This window comes from Agelaius phoeniceus, chromosome 31 (assembly GCF_051311805.1).
Source record: "Agelaius phoeniceus isolate bAgePho1 chromosome 31, bAgePho1.hap1, whole genome shotgun sequence".
NCBI classification, from domain to species: Eukaryota; Metazoa; Chordata; class Aves; order Passeriformes; family Icteridae; genus Agelaius; species Agelaius phoeniceus.
This window is the reverse complement of record NC_135295.1, coordinates 3,195,732-3,221,076: the sequence shown is the minus strand read 5'-3', so window position 1 is coordinate 3,221,076 and position 25,345 is coordinate 3,195,732. Positions and strand designations below refer to the sequence as shown.

Genomic DNA, 25,345 nt, shown 5'->3' with positions numbered 1-25,345 from the left:
CCAGAGGATTTTGAGGCAGGATTTTGCATTTCCAGAGGATTTTGGGCAGGATTTTGCATTTCCAGGATTCTGGGGCAGGATTTTGCATTTCCAGAGGATTTTGGGGCAGATTTCTGCCTCTGTCACCCACCCCAAAGCTGCAGGGATGGGAATTTGGGGTGCAGGGGAGGTCTGGGGGTACAGGACCTGTAAAGAGGGAGGAAAATTACATCTAAAAAGGGGAGGAAACTGCAGCAGTGCTGGGTGAGGCCCTGGCAACGATTTTCCAGAGAATTCCTGAATTCCCCAGCCCTGGAATTGTTTGGACAGGAGCTTGGAGGAACCTGGAAGATCTCCATGGTCAGAAGGTGGAAAAAAAATGAGCTTGAAGGTCCCTCCCAACCCAACCCAACCTGGAATTCCGGGACTAAAACCCCACAGAGATGGGAATGAGGGTGGCCATGTCCCAGTGTCCCCGTCCCCAAGGCTGCAGGTCCCCTTTGGGGGGGTGGCACAGCCCAAATTGTGCAGGAGGAGCCTCAGGGGCTCTCCCCACCCACGCCCACACCAGAGGTGACACCAGAGGTGACCCCAGACACCCCCAGCCCTTCCCCACAGCTCCCAGAGGCTTTTCCAGCAATCCTGGGGCAGCACGAGAGCCCCTGGCTGGGGGGAAACGAGCTTGGTAGGAGAGGAATGAGAAAAAAAAAGACATTTATTGACCAAACTACAGCTTGTTCTGCACACAAGCAGGGCCTGGCTGTAGCACCAGGGCTGAGCTGGGCCTGGCCCAGGCCCCAGGGGACACCTGGGGACAAGGAGGGTCCCCATGGGCCCCACCAGTGCAGCCCCCAGAGCCAGGGGTGGGCAAGGAGCCCCTTGGGCATCAAAATCCCCTCGTGGGCAGCCCAGAACATTCTACATTCAACCATCAGCTCTGCCCAGCTCATGGCTCGGAGGAGGAGGAGGAGGAGGAAGGGGAGAGAAGGAAGTGGCCAGAATGAACTTCCACAGCTCCCCCACCCCCACCCAGAGGGACCAACAAAAAAAAAGAGATTTAAAAGCAAAACAGAACCATCAGCTGCTGCCAGCCAGCCGTGGTCACAGCCAGGCCACTGCTGCTCGTCACCCTCTGTCACCCTCCCAGGGGAAGGCTGGAGTGGAGAGCAGGCTTTGCCACCAAAATGCTGCTTCCCATCAGGAATGAAGCCACATTCAGAATGAATTCCTCCTTTTTGTATCGTCAGCTCTGTAAAAATGTATATATTCTACAGATTTATAGACATTTACAGGTTTTCTACATCCTCCCCAGCCCACTGGGGTTTTTTTTACATAATTACAAAATGCAGTTGCTATTTCTGAACTGGCTGTGTGCAGCCAAGGCTGTCTGGGGCCAGGACAGAGCTGGGGGTGTCCCCCAGCCCCTCCAAACCCCCGTCCCAGGGGAGGGCAGGGGCTGGGCAGGGCTCCAGCTCCGTGGCACCGGGTCTGGCACAGCTCTGGCACTCCCTGGCAGCACCTGGCTGCAGGTGCAGGCTGGCACAACATTTCCAGCATGCAGTGCTTCTGCTCCAGAGCAACAGAGCTGCGAGTTTAGGCAGGGCAGAGGCAGCAGAAGGTGCTATTTCCAGAAAAAAAAAAAAAAATTCAAAAAAAAAAACCAAACCCACAACCACAAGCCTCAAAACATCTGCTCCAGGCTCAGCTGCCTCGCCCAGCCCAGGAGGAGCTGCTGGAGATGGTTTCCTCTGGGATCCAAGTGAAGCCAAGTCCACTTGAGCTCCCCCAGCACCATCCTGGTGAGGGAAGCAGAGAGGAAAAACTCTTCCAAAAGCCACAAATCCTCCATCCATCAGCTGGGATCACACCTTCCTCTTCCTCAGCAACGAGCTGGGCTCCGGGGACAGCTCCACGTCCTCCTGGGGTCACTCAAGTCCAGCTTCAGAGGGAGCAGGGGAGCTGTGCAGCCCCAGGGAGTCCAAGTCCTCCCAAAATCCTCCCCAAATCTGTCCTGGGCAGCTCCAGGCTCACCGGATCATGTAGGCCAGGCTGGCCCCCAGGCCGGCCATGCCCGCGAAGGCCACCAGAACGTTCCGGATGGTGCCCTCCAGGTCCTCCACGCGGAAAAAGTCCACAAAGCCCTCCTGGGAGAGAGAGGAGGGATGGTCAGATGGGGGGACAGCCTGCCTGGCACAGCCCCCAGCCCCATTTCAGCCTCAAACAACAGCCCCACTGCATCCTGCACATCCCCCTGTGCTCCCCCAGCCCCATTCCAGCCTCAAACAGCCCCACTGCATCCTGCACATTCCATTGTGCTCCCCCAGCCCCATTCCAGCCTCAAACAGCCCCACTGCATCCTGCACATCCCCTGTGCTCCCCCAGACCCATTTCAGCCTCAAACAGCCCCTGTGCACCCCCAGACCCATTTCAGCCTCAAACATTCCCAGCCCCATTTCATTCTAAAACACCCCCCAATGCTCTCCCTGTGCTCCCCCGGCCCCATTTCATCATAAAACATCCCCAGACCCATTCCAGCCTCAAACATTCCCAGCCCCATTGCATCCTGCACATGCCCTGTGCTCCCCCAGCCCCATTTCAGCCTCAAACATCCCTTGTGCACCCCCAGCCCCATTGCATCCTGCTCATCCCCAGCCCTATTTCATTCTAAAACACCCCCCAGTGCTCTCCCTGTGCTCTCCCAGCCCCATTTCATCCTAAAACATCCCCAGACCCATTTCAGCCTCAAACACCCCCTGTGCTCCCCCAGCCCCATTTCAGCCTCAAATACCCCTTGTGCACCCCCAGCCCCATTGCATCCTGCTCATCCTCTGTGCTCCCCCAGACCCATTTAATCCTCAAACACCCCCAGCCCCATTTCAGCCTCAAACACCTCCTGTGCTCCCCCAGCCCCATTTCAGCCACCCCAGCAGCCAAGGGCCAGCCCAGCCCTCCCAGGGCTGCCCTGATTTTGGGAATGCTGCCCCCAGGCTGGGCAGGAACACTCCACAAAGTGCTTTTTTATCTCAAACCACTTCAGGCAGCTCATGCTGAGTGGATCCTAAAGCCCCACAACCCCCGTGGTGACAGTGAGCCAGCACTGCCACACACCCCAGAGCCAGGAAAAGGCCGGGATGTTGGGAAAGCTCAGGAATTCCCAGGAACTGTGACTCACCCAGCCCCTCTGGCTCTCCAGCCACTCCCTCTTGGAGGAGACCAGGGCGTCTGTGATGATGCCAGCCAGGCTGCTGATGCTCTGCTCCTGCTGGATGCTCTTCAGGTGCTTGGCCACGAAGGCGCCGAAGGCGATGAGGGTGACCACGCGTCCCCAGTTGGTGACACCATCGCTGAACATCTGGGCTGCCACCTCCACCACGCACTGCAGGTCCTCCTCCTGCTGGATCTGCAGCTTCCTCAGCATCCCTGAAAGAGCCCCGAGTGTAAGAGCCTGAATGAGGGATGCAGGACCCCAGGCAGCTCTCCAAAATTGCAGTTTATAACCTCCAACATGTCCTGGGTGACAGAGCCGTGCCCACAGCTGTCAGCTCCAGCTGCAGGCAGGCCTGGAGACCCTTTGGCTTTGGTTAAAAATGCATTATAAACTTTTCTTTTGCTTACATTGCATTATAAACTTTTCTTTTGGTTACAATGCATTCTATACTTTGGTTTTGGTTACAATGCATTATAAACTTTTCTTTTGCTTACATTGCATTATAAACTTTTCTTTTGGTTACAATGCATTATAAATTTTTCTCTGCTGAGCATCTTCATACAGTAGAACCAATCTCTACCTTAACTTTTATCTCTAGCCCATCATAACTGCTATAATTACCATATTCATGTTACTGCTCTCCAATCACTCCAAGTCAGTACATTACAGTTTAAGCCAGAAGTTGTTTTTCAGTTTTCTTGCAGGGGAAAATTCTGAGACCTTTTTACTGAAACATTTGCAGCTTTGCTGCCTTGTTTGCCTGTGCTCTCTTTGTGCTTGGTAAAAACATCTTCTTGTCTGGGGTGGGTTTATCCTTTGCTCTAAGCCATAAAAACCCTTCTAACTAACATAAAATACCCTTGGCCTCCTTGCTTATCCAGTCAGACTGGCTCTGCAATTCTTTTTTTCTGTATCAAAACTTGCTTTCATTTCTACACCTTCATCAGACTCCACATTTAAAACCTTTCAGCCAAGCACACACATCTGTGAGGTTTTCCTGTCAAACTCTCATCCCTCCCAGCACCCGAGGTTGGGGGCAGCCAAACACCCCCAGAGGGGCAGGGGGAGGGTGGGACCCCCCAGGACTGGATGGGGAATGGGCTCTGCTGCCCTCCCGCACCTGGGCCAGATAAAATCCAGCCCCTGGCACATTTCAGTTCCTTTTCCTGCCTCAGGGGCAGCTGTGGTGTCTGAGCACGTCACACTCCCCCGTGTGTCAAGGTTTCCACAGCAAAACCTCAGCCTGGGGAGGGCAGGGAGCAAGGGCAGCGCCCAAAGCCAGGCAGATGTACCCCCAGTTTTAGATTTTAATAATTGAAATTTCATTTTCATTAAAATAATTCTTAAAAAAATAATTCAAATAGTAAAATAATAAGAATAAATAGAATAATTTAAATAAATAGAATAAATTAAATAAATAAAATAATTTTAAAATAATTTCAATAAATTAAAATAATTTAAACCAAAATAATTTTGATGAATAAAATAATTTAAAATATTTTCAATTAAAATGAAATAAAAATAATTTAAATAAATAAAATAATTTCAAAATAATTTAAATTGTAAAAATTAAAAATAATAAAATAATTTAAATTAAATTATAACATTATTTAAATTAAATTAAAAATAATTTAAATTATTTTAAAATAATTCAGCCTTAAACGTCCCCTGTGTTCTCCCAGCCCCATTTCAGCCTCAAACACCCCCTAAACCTGAAGGGGGTTAGGATTTGAAACTCCTGAGCTAAATAATCTTTGGATGCTTGAAATTAAATACATTAAAACAGATTCCCAGAGAAGCTGTGGCTGCCCCTGGATCCCTGGAAGTGTTGGACAGGGCTTGGAGCACTGTGGGATAGTGAAATTTTATTTTAAATTAAAATAAAATAGAACTAATTTCAATTAATAAAATAATTTAAAATAAATCATAAAATAATTTAAATTAAATTTAAAATAATTTAAATTATTTTAAAATAATTCAGCCTAAAACATCCTGTGTGTTTCCCCAGCCCCATTTCAGCCTCAAACTTCCCCTAAACTGGGGGGGTGAGGATCTGAAACTCCTGAGCTAATATGCTTAAAATTAAATACATTAAAACAGATTTCCCAGAGAAGCTGGGGCTGCCCCTGGATCCCTGGGAGTGTTGGACAGGGCTTGGAGCACCCTGGGATGGTGAAATTTTACTTTAAAATAAAATAAAACTAATTTCAATTAATAAAATAATTTAAATTAAATCATAAAATAAAGTAATTTAAATTTCAAATAATTTAAATTATTTAAAGATCATTTAAAATAGTTTACATTAAAATGAAATAAAAATAATTTTAATGAATAAAATAATTTAAAATTTAATTTCTATAAAAATATAAATATATATATAAAAAGATAATTTTAATAATTTACATTAAAATAAAATAAGAATAATTTCAATGAATAAAATAATTTAAAATTTAATTTCTATAAAAATCAATATATATAAAAAGAAAATTTAAAATAAATTAAAATAATTAAATTAATTTTAATTTTAAATTAAATTTTAAGTTAATTTTAAGTTATTTAATTCATTTTAGCTGTGCCTGGCAGAGCAGAGTGCCCAGCTCGCCCTGCAGTGCCCGGCCAGGCAGGAGCCACCGGGGCGAGGCTTTGCGAGAGCCAAAGGCCAAAGGCCCAAAGGCCAAAGGCGTCCCCGTCCCCGTCCCCGCTGGGCTCTTGCTCAACGCGCAGGAAACCGCCCCGGGCAGTTCCTCCTCACTCAGGAAACCACCCGGGCCCAGTCAGGCCGGACATTCCTGCCCAGAGTCATCCCCCAGGAATGTCCGGGAATTGGGGGCAGGAACTGACCCCACAGGAACCGATCCCATTGGAAACTGGGGCCAGGAACTGATCCCATTGATCCCACAGGGAATTGGGGGCAGGAACTGACCCCACAGGAACCGATCCCATTGATCCCACTGGGAACTGGGGCCAGGAGCTGATCCCATTGATCCCACTGGGAATTGGGGCCAGGGACTGACCCCACAGGAACCGATCCCATTGGGAACTGGGGCCAGGAACTGACCCCATTGATCCCACAGGGAATTGGGGGCAGGAACTGATCCCATTGATCCCACAGGGAATTGGGGGCAGGAACTGATCCCACTGGGAACTGGGGGCAGAAACTGATCCCACAGGAGCTGATCCCATTGGGAACTGGGGCACAGGAACTGATCCCACTGATCCCACAGGAATTGGGGTCAGAACTGATCCCACTGCTCCAACAGGGAACTGGGGCACAGGAACTGATCCCATTGATCCCACAAGGAATTGGGGGCAGGAACTGATCCCACTGGGAACTGGGGCCAGGAACTCATCCCACAGGAACTGATCCCATTGATCCCACAGGGAATTGGGGGCCGGAACTGATCCCACAGGAACTGACCCCACAGGAACTGATCCCACTGATCCCACAGGGAATTTGGGCCAGGAACTGATCCCACAGGAGCTGATCCCACAGGGAATGGGGCACAGGAACTGATCCCACTGGGAACTGGGGTCAGGAACTGATCCCAAAGGAACTGATCCCCCTGCCTTTCCCACCAGGAACTGGGGCACAGGAACTGATCCCACGGCCTTTCCCACAGCACAGCTAAGAATGAAACCGAAGCTCTTTGTGTCATAAAACAAAAAAGAAAGGAACCAAAAAAGGGATGAGCTGAGAAAATGGCACATCCTGCAAGGAGGAAGGTGTTTCACCAGACAGCACCCTAATAACCCCAGGAACCCCAAAACTGCTGCAGGGACCTCAAAGCTGCTACAGGAACCCCAAAACTGCTACAGGAACCCCAAAACTGCTACAGGAACCTGCACCCTGACACCCCCCCAGGAACCCTAAAAGTGCTACAGGAACCTGCATCCTAAAATCCCAAAACTGCTGCAGGAAGCTGCACCCTAACACCCTACAGGAACCCCAAAACTGCTGCAGGAACCCCAAAAGTGCTGCAGGAAATGCAGACACCGCCCTGCTTTGCTGGGCTCCATCCTGACCTGGGATCCAAATGCCAGCACCAGCCCCAAACCAGCCTGAGTGACACAAAACCAGTGACACAAACCGGTCACTTCTCCTTTCCAGTTCATCCCCAGGCCAGGCACTGGGGGTCAAATCCTTACAGCTGCTTCAGGACCCTGCAGAAGGCCGGGAAATGCACAAAAATGGATTTCCCAGAGAAATCTGGGATCCCTGGAAGTGTCCAGGGCCAGGCTGGACAGGGCTGGGATGGTGGAAGGTGTCCCTGCCATGGCACTGGATGAGTTTTTGGGTCTATTTCAACCCAAATCATCCCATGGTTGTATGAGCACACTGCCCAAAAGAATTCCCCCTACCAAAAATCCCCTTGCACCTAAACTGGGCAGGCTGAAAATCCGGAGCTCATTAATTTTTGGACACTTTAAATACATGAAAACCGATTTCCCAGAGCAGCTGGGGCTGCCCCTGGATCCCTGGCAGTGCCCAGGGCCAGGCTGGACAGGGCTGGGATGGTGGAAAGGGTGCCCATGGCACTGGATGAATTTTAAGGTCTATTCCAACCCAAACCATTCCACGGTTCTATGAGCTCATCACCCAGCAGAATTCCCCCCACCAAAAATCCCCTTGCACCTACACTTGGGGGGATGAGGAGCTGAAAATCCTGAGCTCCCCAATCTTTGGACGTTTGGGATTAAACACATGAAAAGAGATTGCCCAGAGCAGCTGGGGCTGCCCCTGGATCCCTGGCAGTGCCCAGGGCCAGGTTGGACAGGGCTGGGATGGTGGAAAGGGTCCCTGCCATGGCACTGGAGGAGTTTTTGGGTCTATTTCAACCCAAACCATTCCATGGTTCTATGAGAACACTGCCCAAAAATCCCCTTGCACCCGAACTGGGGGGCTGAGGATCTGAACCTCCCGATCTCCCCAATCTTTGGCCTCGGGGTTATTTGCAGAGTCAGCCCGAGCCGAGGGGGACGCGAGGAGGACCCGGGGCTAATCTGTAACCAGATTATCTCCTCTGCACACACCAACAGCGGCTTTTCCTCGTCCCCACGGAACAAAGTTCAGTTTCGTTTTTGAGCGCTTCCCAACCGCTTTTATTTAACCCCTTCCGAACCAAAGCCATCGATGACCCGGCCGAGACCCCGGCCACGAGGGCATCACCGCCGGCCCCAAACCCGCTCCGGGCACCGGGACAGGCCCAACGGAGAGCACGGGGGTCTCGACCTCCTCCCGGAGCATTCGACGGACACACACCTTGAAAGGCGAGCTCGTGTTTCCTCATAACGCCGTCGCCGACCCTCCGCAGCGTCTCCAGCGCCTTCTCCATCACCGCATCTCCCGCCGAGCCCGGCCGGCCGGGACCACCCAGGAGACCGAGAAAAAGCTTCTTAGCGCTGGGCTGCGCCTCTCCGGCCACCTCCCGCAGGTAGCGGCTGATGAGCTCCAGCGAGTCCTGCCGGAGCCCGTCCGGAGGCCCCGGGGGGGTCCCGGGCAGCGAATCCGCGGCGGGGCCGCGCTCGGGCTCGGGGTCGCATCCGTCCAGCTCCTCTTCGGGGCGCCATAGAGTCGCGCCGCAGCCAATCAGCGAGCGGGGCGCCGCGCCTCGGCCAATCAGCGCGCGGGGGGAGTCGGCGCGGCCGGCGGCGGCCCCGGAGCGGTCGCGGGGCGGCTCCGAGGCGGCGGCGGCGGCGGCCGCGGGCTCCGGGCGCTCCCCCGGCCCGCCGGGCCCCAGCGCCGGGGAGCCGCCGCAGTAGAGGTTGAAGCCGATGACGGCTTTCGGTTTCACGGCGAACATGGCGCCCGGTGCGAGCGGCCGGCGGGGTGCGGGCGGGACCGGCGCGGCCGGGTTATATAACCGGAGGCGGTAACGCCTAGAGGCGGAGCGAGGGCGGGACACGAGCGGCTTTTTCCACCTCCGCTTCCGTTCTTTAGGCTGAAAAAAGAGCGAAAAGGAGCAGCCATCCCCTCCGTCCCCCGGCCGCGGTACCCCACTCCCGGTGTCCCCGGTTCTTGCCGGTACCGGGCAGCAGCTCCCCGGTAGTGCCGTGCTGGTCCCGCATCCCTCCGAGCACAGCGGGGAACGGGATCCCCGGGGCAGAGCCCCCCAGCCACAGCACGGAGCATCCTCGTGGCACCGGCCACGTGTGTCCCGTGCCGGGCCGGAGCCGCCCGGTCCATCCCCGGTCCATCCCCGGTCCATCCCCGGTCCACTCCCGGTCCATTCCCGGACCATCCCCGGTCCATTCCCGGACCATTCCCGGTCCATTCCCGGTCCATTCCCGGACCATTCCCGGTCCATTCCCGGTCCACTCCCGGACCATTCCCGGTCCACTCCCGGACCATTCCCGGTCCACTCCCGGACCATCCCCGGACCACTCCCGGTCCATTCCCTGTTCATTCCCGGTCCATCCCCGGTCCATTCCTGGACCATTCCCTGTTCATTCCCGGTCCATTCCCGGTCCACTCCCGGTCCACTCCCGGTCCATTCCGGGTTCATTCCCTGTCCATTCCTGGACCATTCCCGGTCCATTCCCTGTTCATTCCCGGTCCATTCCCAGTCCATTCCCGGACCATTCCCTGTTCATTCCCGGTCCACTCCCAGTCCATTCCTGGACCATCCCTGGCCCATCCCTGGTCCATTCCCGGACCATTCCCGGTCCATTCCCGCTCCATTCCCGGTCCCGCAGCACCGAGCATCCCCCGGGTGCGGGGCTGGAGCCAGCACGGCCCCGCTGCTGTGGCCAAAATGGGGTTTGAAAGAAGGGAGTGAGATCGCAGCAGGATGAGGGGTGGTGGATTTAAACTAAAAGGAGGCAGATTTAGAGTATGAAAGTGGAAGAAAAATAGGGAAGAAATAAATATTCTATATTTTTATATAGAAGAAATAGATATTTTATATTTTTATATAGAAGAAGATATAAAAATTCTATCTTTTTATATAGAAGAGGAAATAGATATTCTATATTTTTATATAGAAGAATTAGATATTCTATATTTTTATATAGAAGAAAAAATAGATATTCTATATTATTATAAAGAAGAATAAATAGATATTCTATATTTTTATATAGAAGAAAAAATAGATATTCTATATTTCTATATAGAAGAATAAATAGATATTCTATATTTTTATATAGAAGAAAAAATAGATCTATATTTTTATATGGAAGAAATAGATATTTTATATTTTATATAGAAGAAGAAATAGATATTCTATATTACTATATTTTTATATAGAATAATTTTTATATAGAAAAAATAGATCTATATTTTTATTTTGAAGAAGAAACAGATATTCTATATTTCTATATTTTTTCTATAGAAATATAAAAAAATATTTCTTCCCTCTATCTCTTCTATCTATTTCTTTTATATAGAAATAGATAGAAGAGATCTAGGGAAGGAATTTTGTGTTTTGTGGGTGATAAGGCACAGGGAGAGGTTGCCCAGAGAGGAATTAGATGCCCCAGCCCTCGAAATATCCCAGGTGAGGAAGGCCAGAGCTCTGATCCGGTGGAGATGTCCCTGCTCATGCTGGAGGTTGGAGTTGATGGCCTTTAAAAGAAGCTTCCAACCCAAAATATTCCCTTTATCCAAGGAATCCCACCTGGATCCGTCTGCTTCGAGCCCATTCTGACCTTGGTGGGATCTCCCAGCCCTGTCCCCAGCACTGAGACCCCCCCAGAGCAGGGCAGGACCCTCAGAGCCCTGGGATCCCTCCAGGGAATGGAAATTGGGGTTGGAACCCCTGAAACCACAGTGACCCCCCCCAAAAGGGTTCCCAGGGGGTGCTGGGGCCTCTCTGTGCCACCAAAGTGGAGCTGTGGCCCTCACCTGGGACGTGCCACCATGAGCAGGTGGCATCACCAAACTGGGATGTGATGAGAGTGACACAGGGGACAGGGGCTGCCCTCCCCCCCCCCACAGGCAGGGTGGGCTCTGGGACCCCCAGAACACAAAGGGACCCAGGGAAGTCCTGTCCTACCCAGCACGGGGGGATTTGGGGACAGGAGGTCCCAGAGGGGTTTGGGGACAGGAGATCCCAGGGGGGTTTGGGGACAGGAGATGGGGACAGGAGATCCCAGGGGGGTTTGGGGACAGGAGATCCCAGGGGGTTCGGGGACAGGAAATGGGGACAGGAGGTCCCAGAGGTGTTTGGGGACAGGAGATGGAGACAGGAGATGGGGACAGGAGGTCCCAGAGGGGTCTGGGGACAGGAGATGGGGACAGGAGATCGCAGAGGTGTTTGGGGACAGGAGATCCCAGGGGGGTTTGGGGACAGGAGATGGGGACAGGAGGTCCCGGGGGGGTTTGGGGACAGGAGATGGGGACAGGAGGTCCCAGGGGGTTTGGGGACAGGAGGTCCCAGGGGGTTTGGGGACAGGAGATGGGGACAGGAGGGTTTGGGGACAGGAGATGGGGACAGGAGGTCCCAGGGGGGTTTGGGGACAGGAGGTCCCAGCGGGTTTGGGGACAGGAGGTCCCAGTGCCTCAGGGATGAAAAGCCAAATGCTGGGAGCGCTCAGCTCCTCCCGCTCCAGGGAGGCACTGGGAGCTGCCACCTCCCTGGGCAGCATTTTTGGGGACAAAGTGGGACAAACCCAAGGCTCTGTCACCATCACTGTGCTCTGTTTGGAGCTGCCACCTCCCTGTCACCATTTTTGGGGACAAAGTGTGACCAATCCAAGCCCAGTGTGCTGTGTTTGGAGCAGTCCCCGCACCCTGGAGATGTCCCAGCTCAGCAAAACCGGGGCTGTGCATCCCCCTGAGGGTCCCCAACTCCTGTCCCCCTGCCACCCCCCAAAACCAGGTCCAGGAGGGTGAAATTCGTCCCTCTCAAAATCCTTCCCGTGGCCCCAAGGAATGTGTCCTTGTCTGGAAAAGCATTCTTGGCAGCAGGAGCGAGAGCAGGGAGCTCTGGCAGCACCCAGCACATTTTTGGGAGGTGGTGCCAAGCTTCAGCACAAACACGAGCTGGAACAACGTGTCCCTGCCTGTCCCCTGAGGGTCCCTGCGTGGCCTCCGGGGCTTGGGAATTCCCAGGTCTGGGGAATGCAGGCCAGGGACACACCCAGAGAGCTGCAGGGGAAAGGTGGGGCTGGGGAAAGGTCAGCGCTGAAATCCCACAGGTGAAGCCTCCAGGAGAAAGGCAGGAGTGGTCCTGCTCCTGCACCCCAAAATGAACCTGGACAGAGCCCGAGGGGTGGCACCGGGGACCAAGGGACACAGTGGGACAGGGTGGAAGGATCTGCAGCTGGAGCAAAGATTTGTGTTGGTAAAACCCCTCCCCAGTGCCCAGCAATCCCTGCTGTGGAAAAATGGGAGCCCCCAAACCCAGCCAGCACTGAGAGAGGTGGGCAGGGGGTGCCAGCATCACCCCCGTGCCCCCTTCAGTGCCCACCCAGCTCTGGGCTGGGCTGGGGTGGGAAGGAGCCCCTGCCACGGCCCCAAACCCTGCTCAGAGCTGCTCCTGCTGGGGCTCAGCCTGCGCTGCCCAATCCCTTCCCCCTCCTGCAAACACACCTGGAAAAGCAGGGAGGGACAAGGCTGGGGGTGTCCCCACACGTTTGGAGCTGTCCCTGCACGTTTGGAGCTGTCCCCGCACGTTTGGAGGTGTCCCCACACATTTTGAGGACTGTCCCCACACGTTTTGGGGCTGTCCCCACACGTTTTTAGGGCTGTCCCCACACATTTGGAGGTGTACCCACACATTTTGAGGGCTGTCCCCACATGTTCTGGGTCTGTCCCCACACGTTTTGAGGGCTGTCCCCACATTTTGAGGGCTGTCCCCACATGTTTTGGGGGGCTGTCCCCACACATTTTGAGGGCTGTCCCCACACGTTTTGGGGCTGTCCCCACATGTTTTGGGGGGCTGTCCCCTCCCTCTGCCCCCCCCCAGCACAGGGACACCCCCAGAGCAGCAATGCCCCTTTGCATCTTTCCCTTTATTTCCTCTTTTAGGTTTTATTTCCCCCTTTTGGAGTTGAATAAAAAGCAAGCACAGCAGTCCAGAAGAGGTGAACATGTAAAAAAATTATATATATATATATATATTTATATATATTTGTTATCTATTTACAACATGGCTGGGACAGACAGCAGGACATCCAAGGAGGGTGTGCAGCCACTGCCCCAACCAGGTCCCACAGGGGCTGGAGGCCAGAGCAGGACCCTGTGGGGACAAGGGACAGGTCCCAGTGCCACCACACTCCTTGTGCCTGCCCCAGAGAGGGGCCAGGAGCAGCCCCAGGGCTGTTTCTCACAGGAGGATCCAGGAAACACCTGAAGGCAGAGCCACATTCCAGCACACCCTGGGCAAACACTCCGGGCCAGCAGCAGCAGGGAAGTGACCCAGGTGACACAGGTGACACACACAGCAACACCCAGGGCAGCAGGAACACACAGCAGGAAAACCCTGCCTGGGCATCCTTCACTCCTGCCCCCCTTCCTTTGGTCCTTGGGGCTGAAATTGGGGCAGCTTTTGGGGCACAGCTGTGCCCACACCTGTCCCTGCATGGAAAAGTGTTGGTGTTCATTTGGGGGTTTTGGTTTCGTGGTTTTGGGGTTTTTTTCCCCAGGCTTGAGACATAGAAAACACAGGAAGGAAAAAAATGGGGAAAAAAAATCAAAGTTTGGGATGCCCTGGCACAGCTGTGCCCACCCTCCCCACTGCATGGAGAAGGGACACCCAGGGCAGCAGGAGGGGACAGTGCCACCCCAGCCCTGGCTCTGCAGAGCTGCAGCTATGGGTTGTTAAATTTGGGGTTTTTTGTTGTGATGTTTGTGTTCATTTGGGGCTTTTGGTTTCATTTTTTTTTCCCAGGCTTGAGACACAGAAAACATAGGGAAAAAAAAATAGGGAATAAAAGAAATCAAAGTTTGGGATGCCCTGACACAGCAGTGCCCACCCTCCCCACTGCATGGAGAAGGGACACCCAGGGCAGCAGGAGGGGACAGTGCCACCCCAGCCCTGGCTCTGCAGCACTTAAGCAAAAGGTTGTTAAGTTTGGGGTTTTTTGTTGTGATGTTGGTGTTAGTTTGGGGGTTTTGTTATTTTTTTCCCCAGGCTTGAGACAAAGAAAACAAAACACAAGAAGGGAAAAAAATGGGGGGAAAAATGAAATCCAAGCTTGGGATGCCCAACACTTTCAAAGCACAGGTTTGCCTCAGCACCCTTCAAATTCCACCCTGTCTCTGTGCTTTTGATCCCTTTCTGGGTGGCTCCTGCCAGTCCTGCCTCTCTCCCTCCCTCCCTGATCAGTCCCAGCAGCACAAATCCCTCCCTGGCTGCTCTGGTCCTGCTGTGGGAGCACCCAGGGCTGGGGCTGAGGGCCAGGGCAGGGCCCTGCTGTGTCCTGAGCTCCTCCTGCTGCTGGGGGGACAAGAGCTGTGCCCCCTCCCCCTTGGCCACGAGTGACCAGGGACAGAGAAACTGTGCCATGGCCGTGAGGCAGCTGAGACACTCTGGCCAAATTCAGCCAAGTCCTTCTGCTTGTGCCCCTCTGGGCAAGCCCCTCTGGTTTTATCCTTCTGACCAAATCCAGCCAAACCCCTCTGGTTTTATTCTTCTGACCAAATTCAGTCAAACCCCTCTGGTTGTGTCCCTCTGGTCAAGCCCCCCTGGTTGTGTCCCTCTGACCAAATTCAGCCAAGCCCCTCTGGTTTTATCCTTCTGACCAAATTCAGCCAAGCCCCTCTGGTTTTATCCTTCTGACCAAATTCAGCCAAGCCCCTCTGGTTTTATTTCTGACCAAATCCAGCCAAGCCCCTCTGGCTTTATCCTTCTGACCAAATTCAGCCAAACCCCTCTGGTTTTATTTCTGACCAAATCCAGCCAAACCCCTCTGGTTTTATCCTTCTGACCAAATCCAGCCAAACCCCTCTGGTTTTATCCTTCTGACCAAATTCAGTCAAACCCCTCTGGTTTTATCCTTCTGACCAAATTCAGTCAAACCCCTCTGGTTTTATCCTTCTGACCAAATTCAGCCAAACCCCTCTGGTTTTGTCTCTCTGACCAAATTCAGTCAAACCCCTCTGTTTTTATCTTTCTGACCAAATCCAGCCAAGCCCCTCTGGTTTTATTCTTCTGACCAAATTCAGCCAAGCCCCTCTGGTTGTGTCCCTCTGTCCCTCCAAATTCAGCCAAACACCTCTGGCCAAGCTCAGTCAAACCCCTCTGGTTTTATCTCTCTCACCAAATTCATCCAAGCCCCTCTGGTTTTATCCCTCTGGTCAAGCTCAGCCAAGCCCCCCTGGCCAAATTCAGCCAAGTCCCTCTGGTTTTGTCCTTTTAGCCAAATTCAGCCAAGCCCTTCTAGTTTTATCCTTCTGACCAAATTCAGTCAAACCCCTCTGGTTGTATCCCTCTGGTCAAGCCCCCCTGGTTGTGTCCCTCTGACCAAATTCAGCCAAGCCCCTCTGGTTTTATCCTTCTGACCAAATTCAGTCAAACCCCTCTGGTTTTATCCTTCTGACCAAATTCAGCCAAGCCCCTCTGGTTTTATCCTTCTGACCAAATTCAGTCAAACCCCTCTGTTTTTATCTTTTTGACCAAATTCATCCAAGCCCCTCTGGTTTTATCCTTCTGGTCAAGCTCAGCCAAGCCCCTGAGGTCAAATCCAGCCAAGCCCCTCTGGTTTTGTTCCTCTGGCCAAATTCAGCCAAGCTCCTCCAGCTGAGGTGGGGCTCTGCTCCCACAGACCCCAAGATGTTTCAAGCACTGCCCAGCCCCTGGCCCAGCCCCTCTGGACACGCTGTCCCCTGGGGCTGAGCAGGGGAGAGATCCCAGCTCAGCCCAACAACAACCCCTGGAATTTTCTTCATTTCATCACTTTGAAGCTCTAAAGCTCACACCTGACTGGGATCACACCTGGGATCACACCTGTGAGATCTGGGACCACAATTTCCAAATCTGGAATCACAGTTTCCAAATCTGGCATCACAATTTCCAAATCCGGGATGACACCTGTGAGATCTGGGACCACTTTCCAGATTTGGGATCAACGCTTTCCAAATCTGGGATTGCTCTTTTCAAATCTGGGATCACACCTGCCAGATCAGGGATCACATTTTCACACCTGGGATCACACCTGTGAGATTTGGGATCACTTTTCAGATCTGGGATCACACTTTCTAGATTTGGGATCCCACTTTCCCTATCTGAGATCACTCTTTGCAGATCTGGGATAACAATTTCCAGATCTGGGATCACTCATTGCAGACCTAGGATCCCACTTTCCATATCTGGGATCACAATTTCCTATCTGGGATCACAATTTCCATATCTGGGATCACACCTTGCAGATCTGGGATCACTCTCCTGCCCAGCTGGCTCAGTCTCTGGGACCCCAAGCCCTGAAATCCCTTCCCACACCTCAGCCCTGCCCTCTCCCCTCCTCCAGGTGCCCCCTCTGCTCTTCTGGGGCTCTCCCAGCCAGGAAGGAGGCAGAGCTCCAGTGCCTCTGTGAGCCAGGATGGTTCCAAACAGCAGCAAAATTAAGGCAAAGCCTCTCTGAGAGGAAGGGCCAGCCCAACCCTGCCCCCAGTCAGCTTTGGGCTGTGCTTGCTGGAAAGACTCAAACAACTACGTGGATTCTGGTGCTCCCATCCCTATGGTACAGTGAAGTTCAATCCATTTAGCCAAAAAAAAGAGACAAAAGAGGGCAGCCCCCAGCTGGGAGTGCAGCTACCCTGCCAGCTTGCTGGTGACCAGGGAGGATTTCCTCTGGGGCAGGTCCTGGGGCGTGGGGATGTGGTCTCCTGTCACCAGGTTCTTGTCAGGCCCTGCACTTGGCAGCTGCTTGTTCTTCATCTTGGCCTTGGCCATGTTGTAGTCGCCAGAATCGAAGTATTTTTGCTGCAAGAGGGAGAAATGTTTGGGTTATTGGGAGTGCAGGGGGACAGCAGAGCCATGGGAGCCTTTGGGGAGAGCTAAATTGGGATTGGGATTGGGATTGGGTGTGCAGGAGCAGGGGGGAAGCAGAGCCATGGGAGCCTTTGGGGAGAGCTAAATTGGGATTGGGATTGGGTGTGCAGGAGTTGGGATTGGGTGTGCAGGAGCAGGGGAAGAGCAATACCACAAGGATCCTTTAGGAAGGGCTAAATTGGGATTGGGATTGGGATTGGGATTGGGTGTGCAGGAGTTGGGATTGGGTGTGCAGGAGCAGGGGAAGAGCAATACCACAAGGATCCTTTAGGAAGGGCTAAATTGGGATTGGGATTGGGATTGGGATTGAGTGTGCAGGAGCAGGGGGGCAGCAGAGCCTAGGGAGCCTCTGGGGAGGGCTAAATTGGGATTGGGATTGGGATTGGGATTGGGATTGAGATTGGGTGTGCAGGAGCAGGGGGGAAGCAGAGCCATGGGAGCCTTTGGGGAGAGCTAAATTGGGATTGGGATTGGGATTGGGTGTGCAGGAGTTGAGATTGGGTGTGGAGCAGGGGAAGAGCAGAGCCATGGGAGCCTTTGGGGAGGGTTAAATTGGGATTGGGATTGGGTGTGGAGCAGAGGAAGAGCAGTACCACAAGGATCCTTTAGGAAGGGCTAAATTGGGATTGGGAGTGCAGGAGCAAGGGAACAGCAGAGCCATGAGGAGCCTTTGGGGAGGGTTAAATTGGGATTGGGATTAAGGAGTGCAGGAGTTGGGATTGAGATTGGGTGTGCAGGAGCAGGGATTGGGATTGGGTGTGCAGGATTTGGGACTGGGAGTGTAGGATCAGGGGGACAGCAGAGCCATGAGGATCCTTTAGGGAGTGCTAAATTGGGATTGGAATTGGGTGTGCAGGGTTGGGATTGGGAGTGCAGGATTTGGGATTGGGTGTGCAGGGTTGGGATTGGGATTGGGAGTGCAGGATCAGGGCAAGAGCAGAACCATGAGGATCCTTTAGGGAGTGCTAAATTTGGATTGGGATTGGGAGTGCAGGATTTGGGACTGGGCGTGCAGGAGCAGGGGAACAGCAGAGCCATGGAGAAAAAATGAAATCCAAGCTTGGGATGCCCAACTCTTTCAAAGGTTTGCCTCAACAGCCTTCAAATTCCACCTTGTCTCTGGTGCTTTTTATCCCTTTATCCCTTTCCCTTTCCCCTTTTTATCCCTTTTTATCCCTTTTTATCCCTTTTTCCCTTTGGGGAGGGCTAAACTGGGATTGGGAGTGCAGGAGCTGGGATTGGGATTGGGTGTGAGGATTTGGGATTGGGTGTGAGGATTTGGGATTGGGGTTGGGTGTGAGGATTTGGGAATGGGGTTGGGTGTGCAGGAGTTGGGATTGGGTGTGCAAGAGCAGGGGAACAGCAGTACCACAAGGATCCTTTGGGGAGGGCTAAATTGGGATTGGGATTGGGGTTGGGGTTGGGGTTGGATGTGCAGGAACAGGGGAACAAGGATCCTTTAGGGAGTGCTGGGATTGGGATTGGGAGTGCAGGATCTGGGATTGGGACTGGGTGTGCAGAATTTGGGATTGAGTGCGAGGATTTGGGATTGGGATTGGGTGTGCAGGAGCAGGGGAACAGCAGAGCCACCAGGATCCTTTGGGGAGGGTTAAATTGGGATTGGGATTGGGGTTGGATGTGCAGGAGCAGGGGAACAAGGACCCTTTAGGGAGTGCTGGGATTTGGATTGGCTGTGCAGGATTTGGGATTGGGTGTGAGGATTTGGGATTGGGATTGGGTGTGCAGGAGCAGGGGAACAAGGATCCTTTAGGGAGTGCTGGGATTGGGGTTGGCTGTGCAGGATTTGGGATTGGGTGTGAGGATTTGGGATTGGGATTGGGAGTGCAGGATTTGGGATTGGGTGTGAGGATTTGGGATTGGCTGTGCAGGAGCAGGGGAACAAGGATCCCTTAGGGAGTGTTGGGATTGCTCTGAACCAGGCCATGGGAAGATGACACAAGGGGAAATCCAGGCAGGGACTTAGGCCAGGTTTAAAGGCCTTTAGTCCCCAGCCAGTGACTCAGACTCGGGCACCTCTGACACAGAGCTGGGACCTTTGGATGGCGGGGCCAGCCCTGACCTACTGAGCCCTGGCACGGCAGGGACTGAGGGCAGGGAGTGAGAAACTTCTGGAATGCTGGGATCACACCTGGGAGAGCTGGGATCACACCTGAGAGAGCTGGGATCACACCTGGGAGATTTGGGATCACCTCTGTGAAATTTGGGATCACACCTGGGAGATTTGGGATCACACCTGGGAGATTTGGGATCACACCTGAGAGAGCTGGGATCACACCTGAGAGATTTGGGATCACCTCTGTGAAATTTGGGATCACACCTGGGAGATTTGGGATCACACCTGGGAGAGCTGGGATCACACCTGGGAGAGCTGGGATCACACCTGGGAGGGCTGGGATCACACCTGGGAGATTTGGGATCACACATGAGAGAGCTGGGATCACACCTGGGAGAGCTGGGATCACACCTGAGAGAGCTGGGATCACACCTGGGAGAGCTGGGATCACACCTGAGAGAGCTGGGATCACACCTGAGAGAGCTGGGATCACACCTGAGAGAGCTGGGATCACACCTGGGAGAGCTGGGATCACACCTGAGAGAGCTGGGATCACAGTGCCAGGGCTGGCATCACCTCTGTGAGATTTGGGATCACATTGCCCAGGCTGGGATCACACCTGAGAGATTTGGGATCACACTGCCAGGTTTGGGATCACCTCTGTGAGATTTGGGATCAAACTGCCAGGTTTGGGATCACAGCTGTGAAATTTGGGATCACAGCTGTGAAATTTGGGATCACAGTGCCAGGTTTGGGATCACAGCTGTGAAATTTGGGATCACACTGCCAGGTTTGGGATCACAGCTGTGAAATTTGGGATCACACTGCCAGGTTTGGGATCACAGCTGCCGAGCCTGAGCCTCACAAGATGCTCTGCACTGGGATGATGAGCCAGGCCTACAGAGCCAGGACTTTTGGGATGATAAACCAGGCCTAGAGACAGGACTTTTGGGGTGAGCCAGGCTGACACAGCCAAGACTCTTGGGATGATAAGTCAGGCCTACAGAGCCAGGATTTTTGGGATGAGCCAGGCCTAGAGAAACAGGATTTTTGATTTTTGGGCTGGTGAACCAGGACTTTTGGGATGAGGAGCCAGGGGTGACAGAGCCAGGACTTTTGGGATGATGAGCCAGGACTTTTGAGATGAGCCAGGCCTACAGAGCCAGAACTTTAGGGGTGGTGAACCAGGACTTTTGGGATGATAAGTCAGGCCTACAGAGCCAGGATTTTTGGGATGAGCCAGGCCTAGAGAAACAGGATTTTTGATTTTTGGGCTGGTGAACCAGGACTTTTGGGATGGTGAGCCAGGCTGACATAGGCAGGACTTTGGGGAGGATAAACCAGTGACAAAGCCAGGACTTTGGGGAGGATAAATCAGTGACAGAGCCAGGACTTTGGGGGTGATAAACCAGTGACAAAGCCAGGACTTTGGGGATGATAAACCAGTGACAGAGCCAGGACTTTGGGGATGATAAACCAGTGACAAAGCCAGGACTTTGGGGAGGATAAACCAGTGACAAAGCCAGGACTTTGGGGGTGATAAACCAGTGACAAAGCCAGGACTTTGGGGATGATAAACCAGTGACAGAGCCAGGACTTTGGGGATGATAAACCAGTGACAAAGCCAGGACTTTGGGGATGATAAACCAGTGACAAAGCCAGGACTTTGGGGATGATAAACCAGTGACAAAGCCAGGACTTTAGGAATGATAAATCAGTGACAGAGCCAGGACTTTTGCCCCAGAGAACAAACCCTGGCTGCTGCCAAGGCCCTCCCTGCACCATCCCATGGCTGGGGGCACCTCCCAGCTCAAAGGGCATCCCAGTGCCTCATCACACCCATCACCCCAGCATTTAATTAAAATGTCATTTCAAATTAATTTAAAACTCCTTCAACTAAAATGAAAATTTTCATTTTAATACCCAAAGAATTTAAAGTTCAAATAAAATTTTAATTGAATTTTTTTTTTTAATTCTAAATTGATTTTTTGGGTGTAAAATTAAAATTTGAAGTTTTATTTTTCGTTTTTAATTTTAATTAAAAATTTTAGCTTTCTATATAAACAATAAATTTATTTATGAGTTCTTAATAGGATAATAAATTCAATTAAATTTTAGATTTTATATATAAGTAATAAATAAATTTGTTATTTCTTAATGGGATATAGACTCAATTAACTTTAATTTTTATATATAAATAATACATTTATTTATTATTTTTTAATAGAATAATAAACTCAATTAATTTCCCAAAGTCAAGGCCCTGATCCCTCCCTTCCCAGCCCAGGAACCTTTTGATCCATTTCTGAGGGATTTAATCCCATTCCTGAGAGATTTTCCTCATTTTTTCCCCATTTTTCCCAGTTTTTTCCCCAGATTTCCCAATTTTCCCCCATTTTCCCCCCAGGTTTCCTCACCAGTTTTTTCTCCATTTTTTCCCCAGTTTTCCCAGGGATTTTCCCCAGATTTTTCCCAGTTTGTTTCCCATTTATTTTTCCTATTATTTTCCCTGTTTCCCCCCCAGATTTCCCTTTTATTTCCCCATTTTTTCCCTCAGGTTTCCCATTTTGTTTCCTATTTTTTCCCCAGGTTTCCTAGTTTTTCCCCCCTTTCCTCCTTTTTTTCCACTTTTCCCTTTCTTTTCCCATTTTGCCCCCATTTTTCTCCAGATTTCCCATTTATTTTTCCCATTATTTTTCCATTTTTTTACCCAGGTGTCCTAGGTATTTTTTCCTAGTTTTTTTCCCAGGTTTCCCAATTTGTTTCCCATTTATTTTTCCCATTTTTTCTCCAGTTTTCCCATTTTTTCCCCAATTTCCTGGGTTTTTTCCCTTTTTTTTCCCCCAGGTGTTTTCTCCAGTTTTCCCTTTTTTCCCCACATTTTTTCCTGTTTTCCCCATATTTTTCCCCAGGTTTCCCATTTATTTTTCCCATTAGTTTTCCTTTTTTTCCCCCAGTTTTCCCTTCTTTTCTTCCCACATTTTCCCCCAATTTCCTGGGTTTTCCCCAGTTTTTTTCTTTCCTTTTTTTCCCCAAGTTTTTTTTTTCCCCAGGTGTCCCAGTTTTTTTTTTCCCTCAGTCTTTTCCCAGCTTTCCCATTTATTTTTCCTATTTTTGCCCACTTTTCCATTTTTTTCCCAATTTTTTCCCCCAGTTTTCCCATCATTTTTCCCATTTTCCCCCCCAGTTTTCCCATTATTTTTCCCTTTTTCCCCCCAGTTTTCCCATTATTTTTCCCATTTTTTCTCCAGTTTTCTTTATTTTTCCCATTTTTTCCCTGATTTCCTGGGTTTTTCCCCAGTTTTTTTTTTTCCTGGTTTTCCCTTTCTTTTCCCATTTTTCCCCCATTTTTCTCCAGGTTTCCCATTTATTTTTCCCATTATTTTTCCTTTTTTTCCCCCCAGATTTCTCATTTTTTCCCCATTTTTCCCCCAACTTCCTGGGTTTTTTTTCCTTTTTTTCCCCCATTTTTTTTCCCATTTTCCCCCAATTTTTTCCCAATTTTTTGGCCAGAGTGGGATCTCCTGGGGCTGAGCCCTGTGCCCCTCACTCACCCCTTTCTGCAGCCTCTTCATGAGGAAATCAGAGCCCCCAGGCTTCTGGCCCAGGTTGGGATATTTGGCCTTGAGCTTGGCCTCCTCTGCCCTCTCGGGGGAAATGGCTTTGTCCTTCTCCTGAGAGTCCTAAAACACAGAGAGAAATCAAAAATTATTGATTAAATAACATTTACATTGTTTGTTACATCATTAATTTAGATTTATTCATTAAATCAAAATGTATTTAATAAAATTTACTTTGTTCAATTATTATTTTATATTTATTAATTAAAATTATATTTTATTAATATAATACATAAATTCATATATTAATATTATATATTAATAGGATATAGTAATAATAACATTACTATAATATTAATATTAATAGCATTATTATATTAATATTTAAATAATCATATAATATATAATATTATATATTATATTAATATGGTAATATATAAATTTATTTATATTTATTATTTAAGATGTATTTATTAAATAAAATGTACATTACTGATTATATTATCAATTTACATTCACATTTATTTATTACATTAAAATTTATTTATTAAAGAAAATTCACATTATTTATTTCGCTATTAATTTACATTTATTTATTACATTAACATTTATTTAATAAATGAAATTGACATTAGTTATTACACTATTATTTTACATTTACAATTATTTATGAAATAAAAATTTATTTATTAAATAAAATTTACATTATTTCTATTGGGAAGGAATTCCTGGATTTTAGGCTGAATATTAGGTAGGAATTCCAGGATTTTAGGAAAGAATTCCTGGATTTGGGTCTGCTGGGAAGGATTTTGGGGGTCCCAGGTAGGATTTGGGGATCCCGGGGAGGATTTCAGGAGTGCCAAGCAGGATTTTGGGGCTCCTAGAGAGCTTTTAGGGTTCCTGGACAGGACTTTGGGGTCAGGGAGGTCTGAGAGCAGCACCCAAAGCTTTGTGCCCTGAAACCACCGCAGGGTCTGTGACTGCTGCCCTCAGCTCCCAGTTACCCCAATCCCAGTTACCCCAGTCCCAGTTCCCCCCTCCCAGTTACCCCAATCCCAGTTACCCCTCCCATCCCAGTTCCCCCAATCCCATCCGAGTTCCCCCATCCCATCCCAGTTATCCCATCCCAGTTACCCTATCCCAGTTATCCCATCCCAGTTACCCCCATCCCATCCCAGTTACCCCAATCCCAGTTCCCTCATCCCAGTCACCCCTTCCCAGTTACCCACATCCATCCCAGTCATCCCATCCCAGTTCCCCCAATCCCATCCGAGTTCCCCCATCCCATCCCAGTTATCTTCTCCCATTCCAGTTACCCCAATCCCAGTTGCCCCCTCCCATCCCAGTAACCCCAACCCAATCCCAGTTCCCCCATCCCAGTTCCCCTTATCCCATCCCAGTTCCCCTATCCCAGTTACCCCATTCCAGTTACCCCCATTCCATCCCAGTTACCCCCATCCCATCCCAATTCCCCCATCCCATCCCAGTTACCCCTATCCCATCCCAGTTGCCCCCTCCCATCCCAGTAACCCAAATCCAATCCCAGTTTCCCCATCCCAGTTCCCCCATCCCATCCCAGCTCCCCTATCCCAGTTCCCCCATTCCAGTTACCCCCATTCCATCCCAGTTACCCACATCCCATCCCAATTCCCCCATCCCATCCCAGTTACCCCACCCCAGGGTAATCCCAGCCTCCTCCCACCCCCGTTACCCCTTCCCGGGCCCACCCTGGGTCCATCCCGAGCCCATCCCGGCCCCCCCCAATCCCACCTCACCAACCCCACGCACCCCCCACGCCGCCATCTATCCTAATCCGGAAGTCCCGCCCACAGCCCAACATCGTAGCCAATCAGAGTCCGGATTTCGCCAGACAGACAATAGAAATCACCAATCTCCGCTTAGGACTGGAAAGAGGGACGTGCAGCCGAGCCAGTGGGAGTCCGCCCGACACCCCCTCCGTCCCCCGGGGGTTCCCCCACCTGTTTCTCCTGCCCGGTCTCCTCCGTGAAGGCGCCGGTACCGAGCGGGGCTGCCATGGCGGCGAGGGGGGGGCTCTGCGCTCCCTCCGCTGCGTCCGGCCCCGCGCCCTGCTCCAAAATGGCCGCCACCGCCTCCACCGCCTCAGCTGTGTGACGGACAGCAGTTCTACCCAATGAGCGCAGAGAAGCGGTCGCAGTGACATCACACATGACCAATCAGTGCGCGCGGGGGGCGGAGCATTACGAAGAGGCGGTGCAAATAAAAGGGCGGTGCAATAATGACTGGCATTAACAGCGGCCAATGGAAAGCGAGAAACAACGAGTGGACGGGGTAAGAGGCGGGGCTTCCCATGTTCCTCAGCGCCGCCGGTTCGAGACCGGGACCGGGAGGACGCGGGGACACCGCGGGGATGGGGGGACACGGAAAAGCCCCGAAAGCGCCCCCGGAAAGGGAAACGGGCCTGGGGGAGGAGGGAGCTCACCCGTACCCATCAACTGAGACCACCCGCAGCTCATGTCCCCCGGGGGACATCGCGCCCCTCGCGGGCACGGCCGGTACCCCTGGAAATGCCAACGCTGGCAGCTGCACCCACTGAAACACGGACACAGCCCGG

The 25,345-nt window shown here is 51.2% G+C and overlaps 2 protein-coding genes across 3 annotated transcripts; both read right to left on the bottom strand.

The window, feature by feature from the left end:
- Positions 1-676: 676 nt before the first annotated feature.
- On the bottom strand, positions 677-9,029 carry MCL1 (MCL1 apoptosis regulator, BCL2 family member). Its single transcript, XM_077192042.1, has 3 exons — positions 8,448-9,029; positions 3,152-3,399; positions 677-2,123 (listed from the first exon to the last, which is right to left on the bottom strand). Exons 1-3 carry the CDS (start codon positions 8,986-8,988, stop codon positions 2,007-2,009), a joined length of 906 nt encoding a protein of 301 aa, XP_077048157.1. The 5' UTR covers positions 8,989-9,029; the 3' UTR covers positions 677-2,006.
- Positions 9,030-13,211: 4,182 nt separating this feature from the next.
- On the bottom strand, positions 13,212-24,910 carry ENSA (endosulfine alpha). 2 transcript variants are annotated; one of them, XM_077192101.1, is made up of 3 exons: positions 24,732-24,910; positions 22,747-22,875; positions 13,212-17,049 (listed from the first exon to the last, which is right to left on the bottom strand). In XM_077192101.1, the coding sequence occupies exons 1-3, from the start codon at positions 24,786-24,788 to the stop codon at positions 16,879-16,881; spliced, it is 357 nt and encodes a 118-aa protein (XP_077048216.1). In that variant the 5' UTR covers positions 24,789-24,910; the 3' UTR covers positions 13,212-16,878. The 2 variants fall into 2 exon arrangements, with proteins under 2 accessions (XP_077048216.1, XP_077048217.1); XM_077192102.1 differs by lacking the exon at positions 24,732-24,910 and adding an exon at positions 24,541-24,676.
- Positions 24,911-25,345: the final 435 nt, after the last annotated feature.

Excerpts from the sequence above, each read along its gene's own strand:
- MCL1 (XM_077192042.1), bottom strand. The coding sequence starts at position 8,988 with ATGTTCGCCGTGAAACCGAAAGCCGTCATCGGCTTCAACCTCTACTGC. Across the intron at positions 3,400-8,447 it reads ACACGAGCTCGCCTTTCAAG|GGATGCTGAGGAAGCTGCAG; the intron begins GTGTGTGTCCGT and ends GGGCTCTTTCAG. Across the intron at positions 2,124-3,151 it reads TGGAGAGCCAGAGGGGCTGG|GAGGGCTTTGTGGACTTTTT; the intron begins GTGAGTCACAGT and ends TCTCTCTCCCAG.
- ENSA (XM_077192101.1), bottom strand. The coding sequence starts at position 24,788 with ATGGCAGCCCCGCTCGGTACCGGCGCCTTCACGGAGGAGACCGGGCAG. Across the intron at positions 22,876-24,731 it reads AGACCGGGCAGGAGAAACAG|GACTCTCAGGAGAAGGACAA; the intron begins GTGGGGGAACCC and ends TCTGTGTTTTAG. Across the intron at positions 17,050-22,746 it reads TGAAGAGGCTGCAGAAAGGG|CAAAAATACTTCGATTCTGG; the intron begins GTGAGTGAGGGG and ends TCCCTCTTGCAG.